The sequence below is a fragment of the Lycorma delicatula genome, chromosome 3 (assembly GCF_047948215.1).
Source record: "Lycorma delicatula isolate Av1 chromosome 3, ASM4794821v1, whole genome shotgun sequence".
In the NCBI taxonomy this organism is placed as follows: domain Eukaryota; kingdom Metazoa; phylum Arthropoda; class Insecta; order Hemiptera; family Fulgoridae; genus Lycorma; species Lycorma delicatula.
This window is the reverse complement of record NC_134457.1, coordinates 226,979,392-227,001,565: the sequence shown is the minus strand read 5'-3', so window position 1 is coordinate 227,001,565 and position 22,174 is coordinate 226,979,392. Positions and strand designations below refer to the sequence as shown.

The 22,174-nt window shown below is 30.2% G+C and overlaps 1 protein-coding gene across 1 annotated transcript in view; it reads right to left on the bottom strand.

Moving 5' to 3' along the window:
* Positions 1 to 898: 898 nt before the first annotated feature.
* LOC142322491 (general transcription and DNA repair factor IIH helicase/translocase subunit XPB-like) overlaps positions 899 to 22,174 on the bottom strand; it is a 46,016-nt gene continuing 24,740 nt past the window's right edge. Inside the window, exons 12-16 of the mRNA XM_075361629.1 lie at positions 14,120 to 14,388; positions 7,846 to 8,010; positions 4,641 to 4,827; positions 1,932 to 2,080; positions 899 to 1,418 (exon numbers count right to left, since the gene is read on the bottom strand). Coding sequence (XP_075217744.1) covers positions 1,179 to 1,418; positions 1,932 to 2,080; positions 4,641 to 4,827; positions 7,846 to 8,010; positions 14,120 to 14,388 — 1,010 coding nt within the window. The 3' untranslated portion in view covers positions 899 to 1,178. The remainder of the gene's footprint in view (positions 1,419 to 1,931; positions 2,081 to 4,640; positions 4,828 to 7,845; positions 8,011 to 14,119; positions 14,389 to 22,174) is intronic.

The following is a 22,174-nucleotide window of genomic DNA, read 5'->3' as shown; positions in this document are numbered from 1 at the left end:
ATAGCTGAAGTGCAATAACATCAATAATAAACAATACTTACTGGGTATAAGAATCATTAATGATTTCAACTGAAAAATCATCAATCCTAAAAACTAAAATAAAACAAGAATGTGCTTGGCTGAAAAGGACAACCTGGTTTTAAACAAACCCATATAAGTTTATGCTTGGAAAAATAACTAAGTACCAGCTCATTTTCATTCATAACAGATTTAATTAAAAGTTTACACAGCGTAAAGAAATAATAAACAGGAAATTCAAATTTTAAAACTTCAAATTGTCACTATATTTATTTCATTATTGTAAAATTTTGACTTTGTAAAAAATAAAACAGAGAATTAATTCCACAGCAATAAATCACATTAAAAACTAAAAACAATTTTTCTAGCTTAGGGAGTAGGAATCATCCACATCACCCAATTTCAATGTTATACTAATATAACATATATATAATAAATACATATTTATATATAGCAAGTGAATATCGTAAACACCTGATCAAAAGTTAATGGCAGTTTCAGATAAAATACATGGACTAAAACAACTAATTCTATGATCTTAATAATTTTTTTTATGTAATATAGACTTACAAATTTATAATATATTGTGATCTTTTAACCTTACTATGTATTTCTGCAACTTATACCTAATGTTTGTATTGTGATTTTCTTTTATTGCTTTTTTTACAGCTGTAACAGGGCATGTTACTACCATCATATTGGTAGATGCATTCATGTATGATGCTGGTATGTTGATATATCGTACATAATTTTGGTTCTTTTTATTCCAATGAAATATTTATTATTAAATAAGGAATATCATTATTATTATATCAGATCTCAACCATTATAAAATAGGAATTTCACAAAAAAATTTGTAAAAAAAAACTAAAATAAGAAATCTAATTAATGGTTTTTATTTTATAAATTATAATGCCAAAGCAACAAAATCTTTTACAAAACAATACAAATATCATCAATAAAACTAACAAAATTATGCCTAATATTTCCTTTGCAAAAATAGCAATATTTTTATACAGTATTTTCACAACGCGCATACAAATTTTTTTACAAAAGATTTTAAGCACAAGTTGTTAATGTAACAAAAGAATTCTCTTACTATTAATCAATTTTAAATAACTTTTGGCCCTTCATAAAAATAAATAGTTATGAAAAACAATTTATCCACGAAATTTCTTAAACAAGGGATGTTTAACAGTCGGTCGTTTATATTCAAGGTACACAGCATCATCAGCTCCAGATAACGAACTCATGTTACCACTACGTCGAGATGTACTGCTGGTAGCACGTAAGCCTTCACCAGGAACCCTTTCCTCATCTGCATCCATTTCACTAGCAGCTAGCACTTGCTGTAATAACTGTCCCTGCTCTTCTCTTGTTTTATAAAGCATATCTGGTTCCTGAATACAGACGTAAAAATCAAAATATTAAAACTATTTTTAAATAAATTGGAATATTTTTAATTTATTTTATTTGGTTATCTATATTTAAAACTATTAAAGTACACAGAAAAATATTTCCAAATTTTAACAGCAAAATTACGTTATAAACATAAAAAGGTGACCACAAGTAGGATAGCAAAAACCAAACAAGAGAAAAAAATACCAAATTACCATCAATCTTTACTATATTATGTCAACACCATTATAGAAATGAAGATCAAGATATTATGCAATAGAAAAAAGAATGTTAAATGAATTAAAATATTAAAACATTGTAACCATACATTTGTAGTAGTTAGTATATACTTATATACTTATATAGTTTTATAACCAAACATTCTTTACTTATAAATAAGATAGTCATAATTTTACCAAGAACAGTCATTTTTTAACAATAATGAAAACTAATACAAAATTATACTTAAGTACATGAAAAATAATTAGAAATTTTATCAAAGAATTAATACATACCTCATCCATTCCAACCAATTTTGTAATAACTTTGTACGAATAACCTTGATTAACAAGAAACCGTTGCCTTTTTCGAGAATAACTCATTTCCATTGTATCTTGAGAAACTAAGGTATAAAAGAATGCATTGTACTCTTCGGCTAATGCACCTACATAAAAATATTTTTAAAGATTAGAGAACTAATAATTTATCAAACATACTTATTTATACACTGAATCTTCAACTACATAAAATTTTGTAAATATTAGCTTGTAATGAAAGGTAAACAGTTTTGGTTAATATATTGCAACCATCACTCCACTTGTGGATAGATCCTCTTCCTAATTTGTGTTATCACTTCACATTTCTCTAGATTACATTTTATAACTGTTCTATTATTTCTCTCAATAAATTTAATGTTCTGTATGAGGATATGCAAGATAAAAAATAAAAATAAAACTTAATATAGCTAAGCCTAAAATTAAACAAATACAAAAATCATAAAAGCACAAAAATTCTAAAAATAGATAATATTTAGACACGTATTATAAATATTGATGACATAAGAGGTTACAAAAATATATTACATATAAATTTTAAAATAAACAATGGACAACTATTGTGAGGAGATTTTATTTCAATGAGCAGTGAAGATAACAAGCTTTATCGTGTTGACTGCATTATTAATGTGAGGGCTTTTTTTTTCCAATCTCCAATCATGCACCTAAGTAAACAAAAGGTAAGTGGGAGGCAAGTCTGCATGTCATGTGATTGCGCCACCCCCTCCCCCACACAACTTCTGCCATTCCTGGTTCCATTGCATCAGACCGAGTCAAGCTATGTGCAATTGAATATGTATGGCTGCAAAAATCAATGCTCCCACCAAGTATCATACGTATTCTGTATGAGCCTAGTGTATGGTAAAAACTTTATAAGTGATGATAGCGTACGGGAATGGTATAGGAAATTTAAAGATGGGCAAACGGATGTCCATGATGGTGGACAAGGACTCAAGTCTGTCGCTACTTTATGCCTGGTTGAGCATGTTGATGATTTTGTCTGTGACAAACGGAATTGTCAACTTTCTGCAGAAATTTCAAGGTCTTCTCTGTACACAATTGTGCCCAAAGACCTGGGATACCAGAAACTATGTGTACATTAGGTCCCAAAAATGTTGACTGATGATCACAAAGAGCAGCAAATGGCATCAGCCTTAACGTTTCTCATGCATTATGATAATCAGGGGAAGAGTTTTTAGACGTCTATCATTAGTGCGATAAGACTTGGATCCAGTAGGACAATCCAGAAACCAAAGAACAGCCTAAGCAATGGATGCACACTTCTTCTCCAAACAAGCCGAAAAAGTTTGAAAAGACACTGAGCAGCAGGAAAACAATGGCTTTAGTTTTTTGGGATCATAAAGATGTCTTGTTGGTGGACTTTATGGAGCAGAAAACAACAATAACCAAGGAAGTTTATTGTGAATCTTTACGTCACCTCCGCAGAGCGATCCAGAACAAATGAAGAGGTATGCTCTAATTTGGCATGGTTTTGATCCACAATTGCACTGTGCCAACAAGATCTTCTCAAACGATCTTCAGGAGGCTGTCAAAACATACCTTACCTCACTGGTGGCAAACTTTTTTGAAGAGGGCATCGGAAAGCTAGTGTCATGATACGACAAATGCCTCATTCATTTTGGTGATTACGTAGAAAAATAAGTTGGATACTACAGAACTTTTAGTAATAAAATCATTTTGTTATGTCAACACATCTTTTTTTTATAGCCCATCAGATGTTGAAAAAAAACATGTATTATAAATATTAATACATATAAATTCAATTATATATAAGACTTTTAATGAACTAATAAACTTTCAATGTTCTTTAAACGCTGAAAAATTATTTAATTCAGTTTTAGAAACAAATTTTCTACTTCCAAAAATTAATTTCATTGAAAAATTCCAGTATTGTAAGTGGATTCAATGATTCAAATACAAATATTTTAAAATTAATTAGTAATTTAAAATGCTTGTATAAACATAAAACTGTTATAAATTATAAATAATTTTTATTAAAACAAAAAACTTAGCACTTTATGACGGCTAGTTAAACCTTATTCTATCTGAATTTTTTTATACTTAAGGTTTACATAATTTTTTTTAATTTAGACAAAATAATATTTTAATATTAAAGTAATATTTTAATTCAAGTGTAAAACATTACAGTGATACTGCCTCATACAAAGTACTAACCTCTAAGGTGATGTGGTAGCATTTTGCATTTATTTAGAAGTTTCTGGGTTCAAATCTTGGTCAGGCTTGGAATTTTTCACACACTACAAACTTTATTTTTCATATTCCCAAGCATAAACTTCAAACTTACATGGTGAATTAAATCATGAAAAAAAAGCTTAACAAAAATAAAGGTATAATATATTTATAGATGCATGGAAAGAATTACAAATAAAAAAATATTTTTATTTACTTCCAGCCTGTTAAATAAATGCATAATATACCTATAACATATAAATTATAACATATATTAATAAAATTAAAAACCTATCTGAAAATCTATATTGTGGACCTGAATGATAATGAAGTCTGAAAATCTCAAAAATAATGATAGTAATAAAAATAAAATTTATTTGTAATAAATATAACATTTACTACATAGGATTCTATGCAGTAAGTTATGGGTTTAACTCTACATATATATAAAAAACAAACCTTTCTTAGCTCGAAGAATACGACCCAATCGCTGTGCTTCTTGTCTTCTAGATCCACCATGAGAAGAAATTTGAATTAGAACATTTGCTTCAGGTAAATCAAATGAAGTATCAGCAACTTTACTTACAAATATTGTGTTAACTTTTGGATTGAATTTAAAGTTTTGCAAAATTTGTATTCTTTCAGTCTACATAAAATAAAAGGTAAACACAATTAAAATAATTTCATGTCTCATTATAAATAATACAGACAAGTAAAAATTAATAGGGCTCCAGGAGCTTACCTGGAGAAAGCTTCAGTTCGGTCAAACGGGAGTGATGTGCATTAAAAAAATTCAGACGAGAGCATTCTCATATACTCGTCACTCCAACTCCAAAAATGACCTATACATGATGCCCTTGTTAAGCTGAGAACTCACTAGAAGGTTTGGGTATACAACCCCAACAAGAAGGTGAATCAGCAAGCGGTGAATATATGTTGGGAACTGAGGAGTCCTTCCTCACTGTAGCACTGCAACCTGACGGAGGTCAATTCTCACCTCAGGAAGTAAGTGAAGTCACAGATCTGACTGCTGAAGCAATGTTTTACTATTATGGTTAGCATGACTGCCTAAAGGAGGCAGTCCCTCCATCATGATCAGATGCTGTAGACTGATAGCCTACACAGCTGAAACTATAATTATCAAAAGCAAAAATAAAGAGCAAACTTGACTGAAATTCAAGTGTAAATATGGAAATGAATCAAAATAAAAGATTTTTTGGTAAGAAACGGGAACTGGTAGATGAACCGAAACTTACCAAGTTTAAATACTTAGCTCTGACAAAAACAACAAAGAAGGGTCAAGGTTGTGAGATAGATATACACTGATCTATTGTGGAGTGGAGTTGTCGCAGAGAGCTGGAGCTGGAGTGGGATATATTATATTCATAAGGAAAAAGAGAATATAAAGGATGGAAGTTTCTAAATGAGCATATCATGGTTGTGGATGTAATGGCTGCAGAAAGACTTGTATCTATAATAGCTGTATATGATCCATATGAAGATAAAAGGGTTAATAACAAGGATACCTTCTATGACTTTCCAGAAAACTGTTGATGAGGTGAAGGGAGAAGTAATGATATTGGGTAATTTAAAAGCTCTTGTGGGTAATGGAATGGGAAAATGTAATTTGACCAAATGGAGAGCGAGTTAAATGAAAGTGGTTAAAAACTACTGAGATTTTGATTGCTAATGACTTTGCCACCACAAACACTACATTTCTGCATCCATCATTTTACTCAAGTGGCGTCATCTAGGAATGAAAAATTTATTATTGATTACATAATTGCAGAAAGGGAGCTTATGCAGAGGTCCAGGTTATGAGAGTGAAGAGAGGCCCAAACATTGATAATGATCACCATCTCTTGGTAATGATCAGCAATTCATAAAGATGTATGAATAATGTAAACCTTTTCATAAAGATAAGAAAACTGAGAGAAAAGCTACATACAAAATAAAAAACTATAAACTGAGGAACCTGGAGGTTCAGCACCTTTTCTGGGAAGGAAATAGATGCAGTCAGGTTTTAAAACTTAAAATCACTGGACACATGGGCAGAATTTTAAATTTGTATATCAATAGCTACGGAAAAGCCTATGAAAGAGCTAAAATGGAAACACCAGAGAAGAGAGCAGTTTAGTGAACTTAAAGCACAGATAAAAAAGAAGAAATTACTGTGGTACAAATAATTAGTTTCAAAGGTGGCAGAAGATATCTACGAAACAAGGCAAACTCTATTGAGTACTAAGAGTATGAGGTATTGATGAAAATGTTATGCAAGCTGTGCAGAGTCTTTATACAAACTGCAGGAATTATGCAAGGGCAAATGCATTATCAGAGGAATTTATTACTACAGCGCAAGTTTGACAGGGGGATATTTATCGCCTTTCCTGTTTGTCAAATTTTTAGATGATGTAATGAAAAGTTTTAGGCAAAGAACAAAGCAATATTTTGTAGAAATTGGAGATTAAAGCCTATTAATGAATCTAAAATTGTGTTTGCTGGCAGGCTTTATTATGCTTTGAACTAAAGTTTTATTTTTCAGAAGGAAATCAAACATGATACAAAGGTGACAATCTATAAATCAAATTTTCTAACAACTCTTACATATAGTTGTGAGTCACAGATTTTGGCTGAGAAGCACAAAAGCGGATGCAAGTGTAGGAAATGAGGCTTACAAAGGATCCTAGAAAACACAAGAAGGGACAGACTACAGAAATATTTAAAAGGAATGTGCTGAAGGTCAAGAATATGGAATCATAACTTAGGTGTCTGGGACATTTAATAAGAATGGATGAAAATAGATTGCTTAAGCAGGTGTGGGAGGCCAGGACTCGATGGAGATCCATAGGAAGAACAGAAATTCATTGAGAGATAGGCTGCATGCATACAATGGGTTCAGGCAAGAGGTAGAAATTTTAATAACATAAAATAGCTGACAAATGGAAGTGAAGAGCTCTTACTTCCTTGATACCCACTGGATAAAAGAGAATTCGACTAAGTAAATAAAAATTAACAAAAAATATACTTGTAAACTGTTTTGCTTTCATCTGTCAATTTTTACTAAATTAAGAGTAAATAAATTTTTACTATGCACAAATAAAGAAATCCATGCTTTTAAACAGCGGAATGCTCTAAGATCATATATCATCAGAGAAATTATTTTTTAAAGTTAAATCAACAATTCTTTCTTCAAATTACAATGTAAGCAGTACTTTAAATAGGACACAAGTGTCCTATTCATTCATATAAATTTAAAAACTATTATTGATGTTTTTTCTTCTTTATTGCAGTATCGCTTTTGAATTACTTCCTAATAGAACATTCAGCGATTAAATTTAATCTTGCTTGAAGATTATCCACTAATATTAATTTTTTTATTTGTTTCTTTATTAAATTACCTTAAATTAATTTTAATTATTTCTGTTAATATTTTTTTACGATTTATTCAATTATTAATTCATCATATTTTTAGTGAAATTTAAAGGCACTAATACACACTTCAACACACCTTCTGTGTTTGACGGCAAATTAACAAGGACTCTATTAAATTAAAAAAAAAAAAAAAAAAAAAAATTTCATTAATACTAAGACATATCTGTAGGTCTGGAAACTAAATATTTTCATTAAGAACAAATGAAAAATAAATTTTTTCTGCAAATATTACCTGTGATGTAGGTCCATAAATGAACGGTTTACCCATCTTTAGAGCATAATGTTTTAATGCAAATACATTATCAGAAAATACAATAGTTTTATCACCTCTGCGTTCATGATAACGAATAAGGAACTGAGTAGCTCTAAATTTATTTGGGTTCATAACGTACAGCAACTGGAAGTAAAAAAAAAAAAATTCAGATTATTATAATTTTTATTACTTACTAACAACTACACAGGTGTACTTGACAAGTAACTAGATCCCTTCAACGCTCATTTGTTTGATCTTCAGTGTCTGCAGCTCTAGATCCTGCTTAAAGTTCAGCTTGTGGGTTTTTTGTTGCCTATAAGTTTTCCTATAAAAAACAAAAAGAAAGAAAAAAGGTTCATTGAAATCGGTTCAGTAATATTCGCTGAATGAAAAAATTCAATGAACTGACAACGGTCAACAAATTTAAACTTTTTTTAAGAACGCTGATGAAAATAGCTGTATTTTGAGGCCCTATATTTGAAAATATTGCAACACATACACTTTTTTTGTTACAGAGATTGGGGGTTTGACTAAAAACAAAAGACATGTTTTTGGGATGTAATGAATATTGAATAAAAAATATATTTACACCTAAAACACGTTAAATCTAATTAAAGGTGTTTTATTAAGGACCAAATGTAATTAAATATATAAAATGTTACAAAAGGGTACCATAGAGTAACAAAATATTTCACTTTTTTACCTGATGTTCAGTAAAATCTTCTCTTTTTAAAAAACAGCAGCAGTCGCCCATCGTAGATGTGTCGTACCAGCATCTCTGGCATTGTGTTTACATCGGCCTGGTGAAATCTGTCTGTTCATCACTTACTGTACCCAAAATTTTCCAGAAAGAGTGCAGAAAAGTAGAATGCATTAGGACATTCGAAATCATAGTATTTCATAGACTTTCATGAGTTCATCTACGAGGGTTTAATAATTTTCATCTTTCTTATTACTCAAAAATCCATTTACTATACTTATAAAATAGTTCTAAGTTGCTAATTCTTTGTAATTTAATTTTTCTTTAAAAAGGGATCGCTTAACTAGGAAAGGAGTTCTTTTAAGTACTTGAACTCATTATTACCTTCTTTGTTCATAGCTTTTACAAAGTTTTTCATTAGATCAAGCTTAATATGGAGACAAATGCCTTTTTTTGGATTAATTATGGGAGCATAGTTTATATTCGAAGTACCCGATTTAAAAGAAGTTCTATGAGGCCATGAAATGTTCTTGTGTTGCCTGACTATCCCATAGGCATAAAAAAAAACAACAATGATCTGTAAAACCCCCTAGCAAAATACATATCACTTTTAAATCTACACAAATATACTACTGATACTATTCATATGCAACTTTATTTAGTATAGTAGCCAAGTTATCATAGTTTTCTTTCATTGTCACTGAATAAGTAAAAAGAATAGATGATTTTTCATTTATATTATGAAGCAAAACTGTTTTTAAGCCGCATTTAGTTAAATCTATGAAAATATGCCACTTTGAAGGTATATGTTCCATATTAAGCTCATTCATTAAATCAATATCATAAGAGACGCATAGCATACCTTCACTTTATAAAGACTTGGAAATGTTATATTAATTTTTTGATAAAGTGAAACGCTTACATTTTTATCTAACAGGTTCCAGTGTTGAAGAAGTCTGGTACCAAGAAGTTCAGCATTTCGTTTTGACACGCCAAAATTACTTACCAAATCATTTATTTTGAGTTATTAAATGAGGCCCGCTGATGGTTGTAAAAACGCAGGCCGCAACTAGTGATCTCAGGAAGTTGTGAATCACAAGCCGATGAAGAATAAGAATCATCAGGAAACATAACTTCTAAATTTAAAAGTGTAATTGGTACTGGTAATTCCTGGCTGTAAGGAATGGGCCTTAGTGTTGAAGAAAAATTTGGATGCTCAACTTTGCCATTTTGCTTTTTGGAATACCCCACTATTTTAGTAATGCAGAAGTAGTAATCACTTATACGGTCAGAAGGTTCTCTCCGCACCATAGGAACAGCAAATGGCAGAAACATGCATTCACTGCACTAGATTTACGTGACAACTCGTACAGCAAACATGAGGAGCACATTTATCTTCAACTACAATTTGGCACTTAAAATATAAAAAGTAGTTTTTTTTTGATTTCCTGAGATATAGATCTAGTCTTTGACATTAAAGTAAATCTTCCGCAAATATAAAAAAACTTATCCGTTGGATTTTTACAACATCGATGACTAGAACTTACCACTTTATATAAAAATATAACAAAATCATTTAAAGACACTTGACTGTACGCAAGACAGAATTCAAACTAAACTTTAAAGAAACATAATAGAGTCTTTAAAGGCTCATAGAATGCGGTGGGAACTCCCAGTAAAAACAGGTGCAAACAATTCCAGGTAAACAAAAACAGGTTTACAGGTTTATTCCAGATTTAATTCAAAACAGGTTAATAGTTACTCAAAAATGAGACGTCGTATGATATGTCTGTATATAGATATTAGAACACATTATGAGCTGTGGACTACGGCCGTCATCTACACTGACTTCACCGGGTGACTGTGGACTACCATCATTGTCCCTTTTTTATGTGCACATATTATTTTTTTCATTCACATGCAGTCATTTTTACAAGGTTGGCACTCGCTTAGTCATTTCATAAGGTTTCCTTAGCGCATAGACCGCTACAGTTTTAAAACAAAAGTTTCAAAAGTTCGGGGAATTTGAATTTTGTGCGTAAACCATTGCTGGTACAACCTGCTGCCGCTACATGTGGCTAACCTACTCTTTGTGAATCGGTGTTCCAACAGCTGTGATGGTGAGAGGCTGCATTGTTGGACTTTCCTGCGGTTGTGTAATGTTGTGTTTTACTGCTTCAGTGAAATTCTAAATGGCAGATTTTAAAGAGCAAAGAACCTGCATAAAAGTTTGCTTAACGCTTAAAAAAACTGGTGCAGAAACCCATTCGTCCATAATTTTCCCCATTTTTTAAAGTACTGTAAATCAGAGTTTTTCCACACTTAAGTTTATCCATTAACTGATGTACAGTCAATTTATCTTCGTTATTTAGTTCAATAACTTTAAATTTTTCATTTAGTGTTAAAGCAGTATTACTATAAGATATTTTGGTGAATTTTAAAACAAAAACAAATCATAAAATTATGATAAACTGATATGTATACACAATAAGATACAGACGCAATACACAAGAATACAATAAACCACAAACACATTAATTGTTACATAGTAAAAATTTAACATGAGCGTTGGGTAACATGACATACATGAATAGTTTACAACCAAGTAAACCCGACTGCAGTACTGACAGAAAAGAAGCATAGAAAAATTGTCATACAGTAAGTAAACAGTGACATTATTTTTGTAGAATGTGTATGGTATCACTATAGCTGTTCTCTGCTCACGTGTTCAATTGCCAATTCACATACATCTGTCACAGCTTCCTTATAGGTTACTATCATTTTTAATCACCTTCTAAAAATTCTGATAAATAATTAATTTTCCTTTCTTAATATCCATAGTTTTACAATATACTTTCCTTGTTACACAGGGTGCCTAACTTTTAGTTTCCACATTGTGGAGGTTCTAAATTATACAGGATGATTTACATTGATTTTTCCACTTTTTAAATGGGAACAATATTATTTTCCAAAATGGGAAGGTTTCAGTCTTGTTCAAGGTCTGTTTAGAAGAGGTTTCACTGTATATATAAAATTTAGAAAATTGAAACGCAATAAACCACTTAAATCTCAAAAAAAATCCCCTTCAGTTAAATTTTTTATAGCTCATTTCTAATTACACATTATCATATTATCAAATATTTTTTATGTACTTGATTCAAATTATTTAATTTTATTTTACCGTTTCATGGTGGCCGAGAGTACAAAAACTTATGTCACTGTATAACATGAAAAATAATACTTCATTGATTATTAGTTTTATTTGTTTTAGGATGCTCCATACCCGAGAAGTGTGAAAGAGACTGCATTCCAAAATGCAAAATTCGTCACCAACTGAGCCAGTACCATTGATGTCAGGAGGTACAACTTCAATCTCCACAACTGAAAAAGGAGATTGGATAGAGAGAAATACAATTCGCCATCACGATTTGGGGACATCTAAGGACACATCTTATTCCATTCCTAAGTTGTAAAATGAAGCAGGCTGTTAATACTCCTTTTTTGACATAAGTATCATTATTGAAATGTTCATCAGAAATAAACATTTTCAGATGCAGGAACACATGAAAATTATTCTAACAGCTAAATGTAGGTTGAATTACGTTCCATTTCTTTTAAGAAAAAGAACATTTGAAGGCATCCCATTCAGATAAGATTTGAAGAATAGAATTTGAAAAGCAGTATTAAGCTTAGGATTTTAAAGAAGCAATACAACTTTACAAGAAAGCACTAACACCTTTCAATATGGATCACGTGTCACAGTGTTAATCTCACAATAGGAAGCTACGTTTACATTTGTACCTTGAAGCACAAATTCAACTAGAAATCTTTTCTGTCCCAAAAACTGTGCAAATGAAGTTATAGGCTGAAATAGCCTGAACATTTTGTTTTCCTATTATGAGAATGCAGGTCATACAGGACATTAAAGCAGCAGCTATAAGTATTCATAGATCTTTGCAAAGACTAAGCTGGAAAAAGAACATTTTACTAAGATCAGCCCACACTGCATAAGGAGAATGCTGAAGTATTATCTGTATTGAATGCAGGTTTTCTATCGGCTAACTAATGCTGATTATCCTAAAAGGTTCACAAATGTCAATGCTTCAAGAACTTCATTAGAGGCAGCATTGGCATTTTCTATCAAGTGTTTTTCAAAGACAAAGTTTGGTTTCAGCTTGATGGGTCAGAACTACCAGAATTGGAGTACTGAAAACCCACACATTTTCTTTGAATCTCACCTACACCCACAAAAAATAGGCATTATGGTGTGCAGTTTCAAGGCAAGGAATAATAGTACCCTTGTTTTTTGCAAAACTATGGATGCTGCCGTTAGCAAGAAATTATCCAAGCTCATAACCTTACTGCAAGAGGATGAGCATGACTACTGCTTGTTGCAACAGGACAGTGCCATTTGCCATATAACTCGCTCTACTATGGAGACACACAGCTTTTTTTTGGTGGAAGAATCATTTCTAAATAATTGTGGCCACCGAGAATTCCTGATCTGACTAGTTCAGACTTCTTTCTATGGGGTTACTTAAGAGAAATTGTTTACAGCAGCAATCCACACACCCTGCAAAAAATTAAAGACAAACAGTAAATAGACAGGGTACTGCTAACAAGAGTAGCCAACATAGTCAAACATGTTGATAACTGTTTAAAAGTGGATGGATATCATTTTCAACACCTGTAAATTATTATGTTAAGTGTTTACAAATAAACTATTACTTAAAAATTAAAGTAACTGACAGTGCCTCTTTTAATTTGAACCCCTTCATTTCAAAATATAATGGTGCTACAATGTTAGATCACATCCTGTCTCCAAAGACAACTTCTTCAAGAAACCACCATCTTGTGTCCTCTAGCCACATGAGAAAGATCAAAACATTGCCAGCTCACTTTATTTTCCCTCAAAAGATGCCTTCAGCATTCAGTGATTAACACTGGTTGACAGTTCGAATAACCTAGATGTATTGGGACAATTTCACAGAGAAATTATGTAAACTTTTATGAAAAGAAGTAAAGAGCTGTAAGAATCACAATTATTATTACTTGCAAAGTCCACTACATGCATCAAATCATTAATGACCACAAACAGCCACCAGCAAGTTATCATGCACTTTATCAAACTACAATTCACCTCCTATCCTCCTCACGAACGGTATTTTCACTGAACATCTAGATCTATACGTATCGTAATCTTTGGATTCAAAACACGGTATAAATAAAGCTGTTTTTCACAGTTGGCACACTGTTCCAACACTTTTAAATACAGAATGCATGCATAAGCACACACATATACATACCAACAAATACTTTCTCACGTATGGCATCTTTAGCTTTCTAATAGTGGAAAATCAGTACAAACATTAGCCACAGTGCTGCAATGGAACAATTCAATCAACACTTTTTTTAAATATACTTTGTATATTGTTTAGTTATTTACAAGTAATATTTAGTTGTAGAATGGATAAATAATCAAATAAAAGTGAAGTTTCTGTACAGAAAGAATTATCATAAAGTATTTTAAAATTAAGAAAGAAAACTACTCACCAATTTTTTACTTGTTCTGCAAACAAGATATTCACGATAGAATTCTGGTGTCATTGGACACCAAACTTCAGCACACTGAACACGTGCAATATAACCTCTCTTTTGTAATTCTAACCAATTAGCTTCATATAATTTTGGACCGATCAGGAAATTAAGATCTGCAATTTTGTCATCTTCTCGTAACAAAGTTGCAGTTAAACCCAATTTACAATGCGACTGAACTATGGTTAATACACGTCGAAACATTTTAGCAGGAATAGTATGTACCTCTGTAAAAAGAAAATATTTTTGCTATTAACATTTTCTTTCAATATTAAAACAAAAATCAGTTAATGTCTAAAATAAGTTAAACAGATTGAAACTACTTAACATCTACATGGATTCTGTAAAGAATACATGATAAACCTGATTACTAATAATACATTCTTTAAGGTTAAGAAACTCAAAATCCCTGACATTACCTTTTGATAATTTATTATTTATAAAGTGTAATAAGAATTATGTATCATTTATTTTCAGCACTTATATTTGTTTAAGCATTTTTAGTTTAACATTTTTATAGTTAGGCAAATTCTAACTAATTTTATATCAAAGTTCCTGAATATACAGTACTATCTTATACATAAGTCTGATAAAAAAGGAAACTGGGTGAGATTGTTAGAACATGGTGAAAAACAATAGCAGTCCTGCTCATACAATAAACTTTTTTATCCAGTATCTTTTTCCTCATTTATTAACCGCAAAAATGTTTAAATAAAGACAAACTAATTAATCCTACTGAAAATCAAACTAAGAATCTCTACCATATCCAAAATTATTTCTTATCATAGTCTAAAAATCAAAGTTGTGGCCCAAAACCTCCTTGCTTGTAAGTACCAGAATCTAGCTCTTATCAAGTTGTATCCAGGCAAGTTTTTATTTCTTCTCCTCTAACAAATTACTTAATTTTTATTAATATGTAATAAAAAACTTTTAATTTCAAATACAATTATATATTTTCCTTCCTAATGCAGTAACCTAAATCAGTAGGAATTATACACTACCATTTCACTCTGTGTCTTTCATTCACATTTCTCCTATCCCTTCTACAGTTTAGTTAATCTTGCTTTTATATTTTTGTCAAACTGTCCAATTTATATATTTTTTTTTAATCTAAATTTCCCAACACAGCATTCTCAAATGGAAGGGACAACTACCTCTTTCCTTAAGGAAATTATCATAGTAGTTAGTAAATTAAGTACAAGAATCTTCTGAACTTAAATTAATATTTTTAAGTAAGTATAACCTACTTCTAGAATCTAGAAAAAAAAATTTACGGTTTAAGAGAACAATCAGTTCAGTGAATAAATATTTCTAAGTCATTAAAACTAATTAAATGAGTCAATAATTAGTATTTTTTGACGGGAATTTTTAAAAGATTCTTTTTTTAATAAAAGAAATCATAGGACAAGAATACAAATTCTTAAAAACTTAGAATTAATATGCAATACTATTATCAAAGTATAACTTTTACTAATGCTACCATCACCACATACTAAGTATAATATTTTAATAATTAAATATGAGCAACCTGATTTTATGATGTAGGAATTTATCAATTATATAGAATTTTTTATCAATCAAAAATATATTTAATGATCTTTGATTTCTATAGTGTTTTACTATACAAAATTCTAGAGAGTTTTGTATTAATTACACCTTAGCATGTGATATTGTGTGGAAATAATTTTAAACTTTTAATATGGATACTGATCTTGGTTGCTTGTATTTTTCATCAAATATAACTTCATTTTATAAATATACCTTCATTCTTTCTTAAGGTGAATGAATTTAAATAGATAACAATTTTATGTACAAGAGGGATTCAAATAAAAACAGGGATTTTCATGCTTTGCTCTTATAATGAATGCAAGGTAAACACGAGTCATAGAACAAACACTTGTATATAAGAACTTGACATCAATAGTGTTGACTACTCTTTTTCTTCTCTTCATAAGTTTTAATCATTATTTCTGAACGAATAATAGTAATGTACAGAAATGTACTAAATTTTGTAGGAATCATTTTGTAATGTAGGAATCATTACATATAATTCATATAACACTAAAACATAAGTTTGAGAAGAAAGTCCGGAATATAGGAATGATGTTAGTCATTTTGTGATCATCAGGAAAGAAGTGAAAATGAATTACAAGCTCACCGCCCAAGAATCAAAGACAATAAAAAACAGACTGAACAGAAAACCTTATTTGAGAAAATCAGCAAGGGAAATCTCTGAAAAACTTACATGGTGGTAGTGATAGTGATAGTGAATAGTAACAGACCTCAAATTTAGCAAAGTGATTGAAGGTGAATTTGCACCTGCCTATTTGCAGCCTGAATCCAAAGAAAACAAGATTGGTTGTAATCACACAACTCTGCAGCAACATGAAAAGGTGAAAGATTTAAGTTTTCAAAAGAATAAGTCAAATGAAACATAGGTGCACTATCTCAAGCTAGTGAAAATGAGTAAGTATGCAGTCCTAATATGCAAGCTCACCTCTACCATGGAAATAACAAATTTTCAAATGAAAAAATAATAACATTTTCTTTTAGGTATTGCAGGAAATAATTTATCTTGACTTTCTTAAAAAAGGAACTACAACTGCACAGTACTATTCTGCAATTTGAAAAACAAAAAGAAGCCTGAAAATCATCTGTTTTCTGTCTTGTCTCCTCCAGAACAATCTTCATCCTCAGATTACCACTTGATAACTATGGAAACTACAACAGCTCAAGTAGAATGTTCAGACCTCCCTTCCAACTTAGATTTACTGTTGTCGGGCTATCATCAATTTAACCATTAAAGAACATTTTGGGGTACATAAGATTTGAATAAAAAAATATTGACAATATATATGAACAGGTCAATATGTCTACTAAATGACTTTTCTTCTGACATCAAGAAGCTTAAAGAGTACTGGAACAAATGAATTATAATGATGGAAAATTACATTAAGATATAAGTGGGTATAAAATTTACCTACAAAATTCTTACTTTTTAATCTCCTTGCTATATATAAACTTTGGAACTATTGCTAGACCTAATGATATAAATCTTGCTTATATAAGTCCAAGAAGAACACAGATCTAATAACTTTTACAATTTAAAGAATGTTTTCCTATTATAGCATAAGGAAGTAATAGACCTTTTAAGATAAATTAATATTTACTTCGTAACACAATAAAACCATGATAAACAGACATACTTAATTTTTTTTGTCGTTCAATCTCTTAATTTTCTTAAAGCATATATGCAGATGATATTTTACAAGTCAATTCCACGATAAATATTAATTTGCTAGTGGTAACTCTTAAAAAAATTATTATAACATTTTCATTTAGAGTACTGTTGATCTGTGTTATGTGAATTTATTCTGAAAATTCAATTAAACATGTCGTTTCCTTATTAAATATTAATTCACCTCTAATCAGACAGATGTGGGCTAAGTAAAATTATCTTGCACTACAATGAATGGGTAAAACCTTTTATATAACAGATGTATACATAATAGTACTGCCTGGTATTAAATAAATCCCCCCTTTAGCTATATAAATCAAATTAAGTAGAAAATTGAACTAAGTGGATTGTATAATTCCACTCTAACAAAGCTAAAATCTGTAACCAGATTTTATTTTTAATCTTAATTTCAACACAATGTTTCCTGTTACTTAAATAACAATTAAATAACTTACATGTATTATCTGCAATTTAATCGCTCTTAATTTCTCTCTTAACATTAGAATGCAAAAGTAAACAGTTTATTAATATCAAAATATACAGAAAATATTCTTTTTCCAGTGTACACACATTAAAAATTTTTTCTGTAAACAAGACCAATACAGTCTTCAGATTTTCCATTCTTCAAAAATTTGAAACCATTCTACTCCTTTGACAGGATTTTTCAACTCATTACACTTATTTAAGATACATTAAGACAACAAATATATTATTTTCAAAAATTATAGAATGTAATGAGAGAATACAGAAAGGTTTGTAATTACTGATTTCAGATTTTACTTTTAATTGGCTTTTAATTTTTTTTTAATTTGGCTTAATTTTTTATAATTCATTTTACTGTAATATTTAGTATTAAGAATTTGCAATCGCACAATTAGTAATTCAAAATCATATTTTCTACTACATTAGGAATTGATTTATTAATTAATAATAAAAAAATACGATAACACCACATGACTTCCCTGTACACCTGTTTAATTGCATATACACATTTTTTTTTAAATGAAAATACATAAAATTTTATTTCATTAATAACTTCTAATATTTTTCATATTTTTTTTTTTTATTGCTACTGTTGAATTATTATTTATTGTAAAAACATTTCTACAATCAGAGGTTAATAAATCAATATATTTAAATTAAAAAGAAAGTAAAAAAAGAAGATGACATCAGATTGAACCGATGTGCCATCCCTTGTAAAATCCAAATATTTCATTATTTAAAATTTCATTTGGCTACAACTCTAGAACCAATGAAAATAAGTACCATTTATGACATATCATTGAAAAGTTCTCAATGAAAGCGTATTACTGTACTTAAGAAAAAATCCAAAATTCAGTTTTTTTGGATTTTGGGCTTTTTTGGACACTTCTGGTCCAGTCGATTGCAATCAAAAGGGGAAGTGAACAACTAAATAAGTAACATCCTAAATCCAAAATTTCAACATCCTATGATTAATCATTTTTGAGTTATGTGAGATACGTACGAACAAATGTCATGTTGAAACTAGTCAAAATGGATTTAGGGATGGTCAATATGGATATTTCTGTTGAAATCTTAAAACCAAATTTTTTTGCAATCACAACATTCCTTTACTTCATACAAGGAAGTAATAAAAAAGTTACTAAAGCCAAATTCAAATCAGAATTTGAATTAAGTTTCTTTAGTAAAAAAAAAAAATTAATTCTGTATACTGATGTGTGTTAAGAAAACACAGTAAAAGTAATTTTAAAAATTAAAGTTTGAAAAATCAAAGTAGTTATGATGTTGGAAAGGTTAGGTGCAAAGATTAAGCTCAATGATTTTGAAAGGAATAGTACTACTCATTTGGTGTTGAAAAAACAATCAACATTTGAACAATTATTAAACAATAAGTTAAATCTAGAGCCACCAGACTACAAGTCAGGGGTACCTTTTACTACTAGTACAGTTTACACATACATTTTCATAAAAGATAATTTTAAAAAAAAATATTCAGCTAATTCATCCTTCTTAATAAGTAGTACCATTCACACTAATAATTGCATGCATGCCTATTACTAATTGCAAGACAATTAGCCTATTAGCCTATCTAAAATGATGTCTCTCTGTTTTTTTACAACTTCATTATTCCAAACCAGGTAGTATGCTTATGTAACTCCCTTATTATATTTACTATAATTCTCTGATACTAACGTTTTTTTTTACTTCTTTTGACATTCAAAAATCTATTTCTACTAACTGCTAGATGATACTGGAATGTTTTGGAATTAACTGAACTACATAAAAGCATAAAAATACACATAGAAGAGTAAAATATATCATTCAACAACTAGTTTTATGAATTTTGTTAAAGATTAATAAATTTTTTAAATATTACAACCTTCTACTCAGTAACAAGATTAAAAAAAAAATAACAAATTGTATAATGATGAATATTTCAAACAGTAACTTCTTTTACTATTATTTTCAATAAATCTCACATGTAGTCTGTCCAGAAGTGTTATCACAAGTAAATATGAAACATACAAAAAACACCCAGACAAAAAATCAAATTGGGTAATTTTTTAAAAGTTAAAATTGCCTCTATAAAAAGCAATTCAACAGTTTTATGCAACGCAGTAGAGAAAAATTTTTACTATACTGAAGACACCAAGGTAATGATAGGATTATAAGGATGAGTTCACTGTCAGATTATATGAGATAATGTTCAAATTGCTATATGGCTGTACTATTTTATTACAAGATGTTTCTTGCATCAAAATCATTACTAACTAAAATAGACTGTTTTAAAATTTACCATTAAAGTAGGTAAATTTCATGAAAAGTAGGTAGGTTTTGCATCAAAATCATGGCTATCTGAAACAGATTATTTTAATTTCACCAAAAAAAAAGGAATGATGCGAACTCATATTTTCAATGAAATTTGTGAAAATGTGGACTGATTCTACGAAAATCCAGTTACCCAAAAGAAGTAAAGCAGCTTTCAAAGGGTAAAGTCTTGAAAAGAGTTTTTCAGTTAAGAGCAAGACTTTTCAAGTACCTGAAAAATGAACAATCTAGTTACTCTGCACTACTGTCAAATTCTCTCTTTTTTGGACTGGCCTTCCTTTATATTTTTGAACACTTTAAACACTGAATAGTATGGTCTGTAAAACTGAGATGTTAAGTTAATACTGGCCATGATAAAACGAACAGATTTATAAAAAATTTTATTTCTGAATGATATCACTTGACAAAAGGGAGTTTGATTCATTCTAGCGTATTTCAGAACTAAATAAAATTTATCAAAATATGATACAGAAAATTCTGACTTCATTTTTTTACAAGCATGCAATCAAGTGTGAACAGTTTTTGGAATATACATAGTTTTAAACCCAAAACAATTTTCAACTGTCAAGATCACATTTACCAAACTATTTTTTTTTTAACTCAAAAACTGAAATACTGAAGCATTTTTTATTTTTCTAATTGAAATTGTCTATTTTCTTAAACATATAATAATAGTACTTTAATATGTATTAATAATAAAAAAATCTGTAATTTATAAATACAATAAAAATAAATCAGTTTTTTTTATACATTCTTACATACAAATTAAATGTACAACTTTAGTAAGGTGTTTAGATTTTAATTTGTAAATCCTAAAAACCCCACTTCAATTCTTTATCATGATCTCCCCAGAAGGTAGTAAACACTGCTGTATAGCAACCAGATGTCTAATGTAACCAATTTTCATTAGACCCAAAAAATGGTCATACAAGAAGTGACCAAAGGTATCTCTGACCTTGTCTCATAAAAACAAAAATACTTAAATATATTTAGTTCGATGACTTGTACCCTTCAAATTAGGCCCCTTCTGATATAGCACACTTAGCCCAGTAATGTTTACATTGTTGTCAACATTTTTCCAAGTAATTTTTAGTGAACTCCATAAGATGATTTGTCATATTTCTTTTGATCTCTTCTCTGTTTTCAAATATTTTTCTTTAAGTGGTATTCTAAACTTAGGAAACAGCCAAAAATTGAGGGGAGTTGTGTCTGGTGAGGAAGGAGCCTGAAGTTGTTCAATCCCTTGTTTTGCCAAGAATCTATAATAAAATGTGATGCATGGGCTGGAGAATTTTCATGAAGAATTGTCCAATCACCATTTTCCCAAAACTGTGATCTCTTGCATCAAACAGCAACTCTTAACTGACAAAGAACAAATATGTAGTACTCTTCATTGACACTTTGTCCTTGAAGAGCATACTTGTGATGAAGCATGCCTTGATAATCAAAAGAAAATCTAAGCATGACCTTTATATTGCTTCGTGATTGCCTGACTTTCTTTTGTCACAGAGAACATGAAACTTTCCAATGAGATGACTGCGACCCTGAAACTTTGTTTCAGGGTCATTACCATAGACCTATGCTTGTAATACATTTATCCTGTCTTGTGCAACTTGCAGTTTTCCTTTTGTTCATAAGCGAGAAGTTTAGGGACAAATTTTGCTGCTACATGTCACATCTAAGATCTTCCATTAACATCAATTGCACTGAGCCACATGAAATTCCTACTTCATCTTCAAGCTATCTAATTGTATTTCAACATTCATTCATCACCATCTAATGAACTTTCTCGATTTTATCGGTTTTCTGATGAAAGATCAGCCAGAACATTTGACTTTCAACAGATGTTCGCCCATCTTGGAAATGCTGATACTACTCTTTAATTTGTTTAAAACCCATACCTGATCACCCAAAGCTGTTTGAATCTTCCTTATTTTCTCTACTTGCATATCATCAAGTTTCTG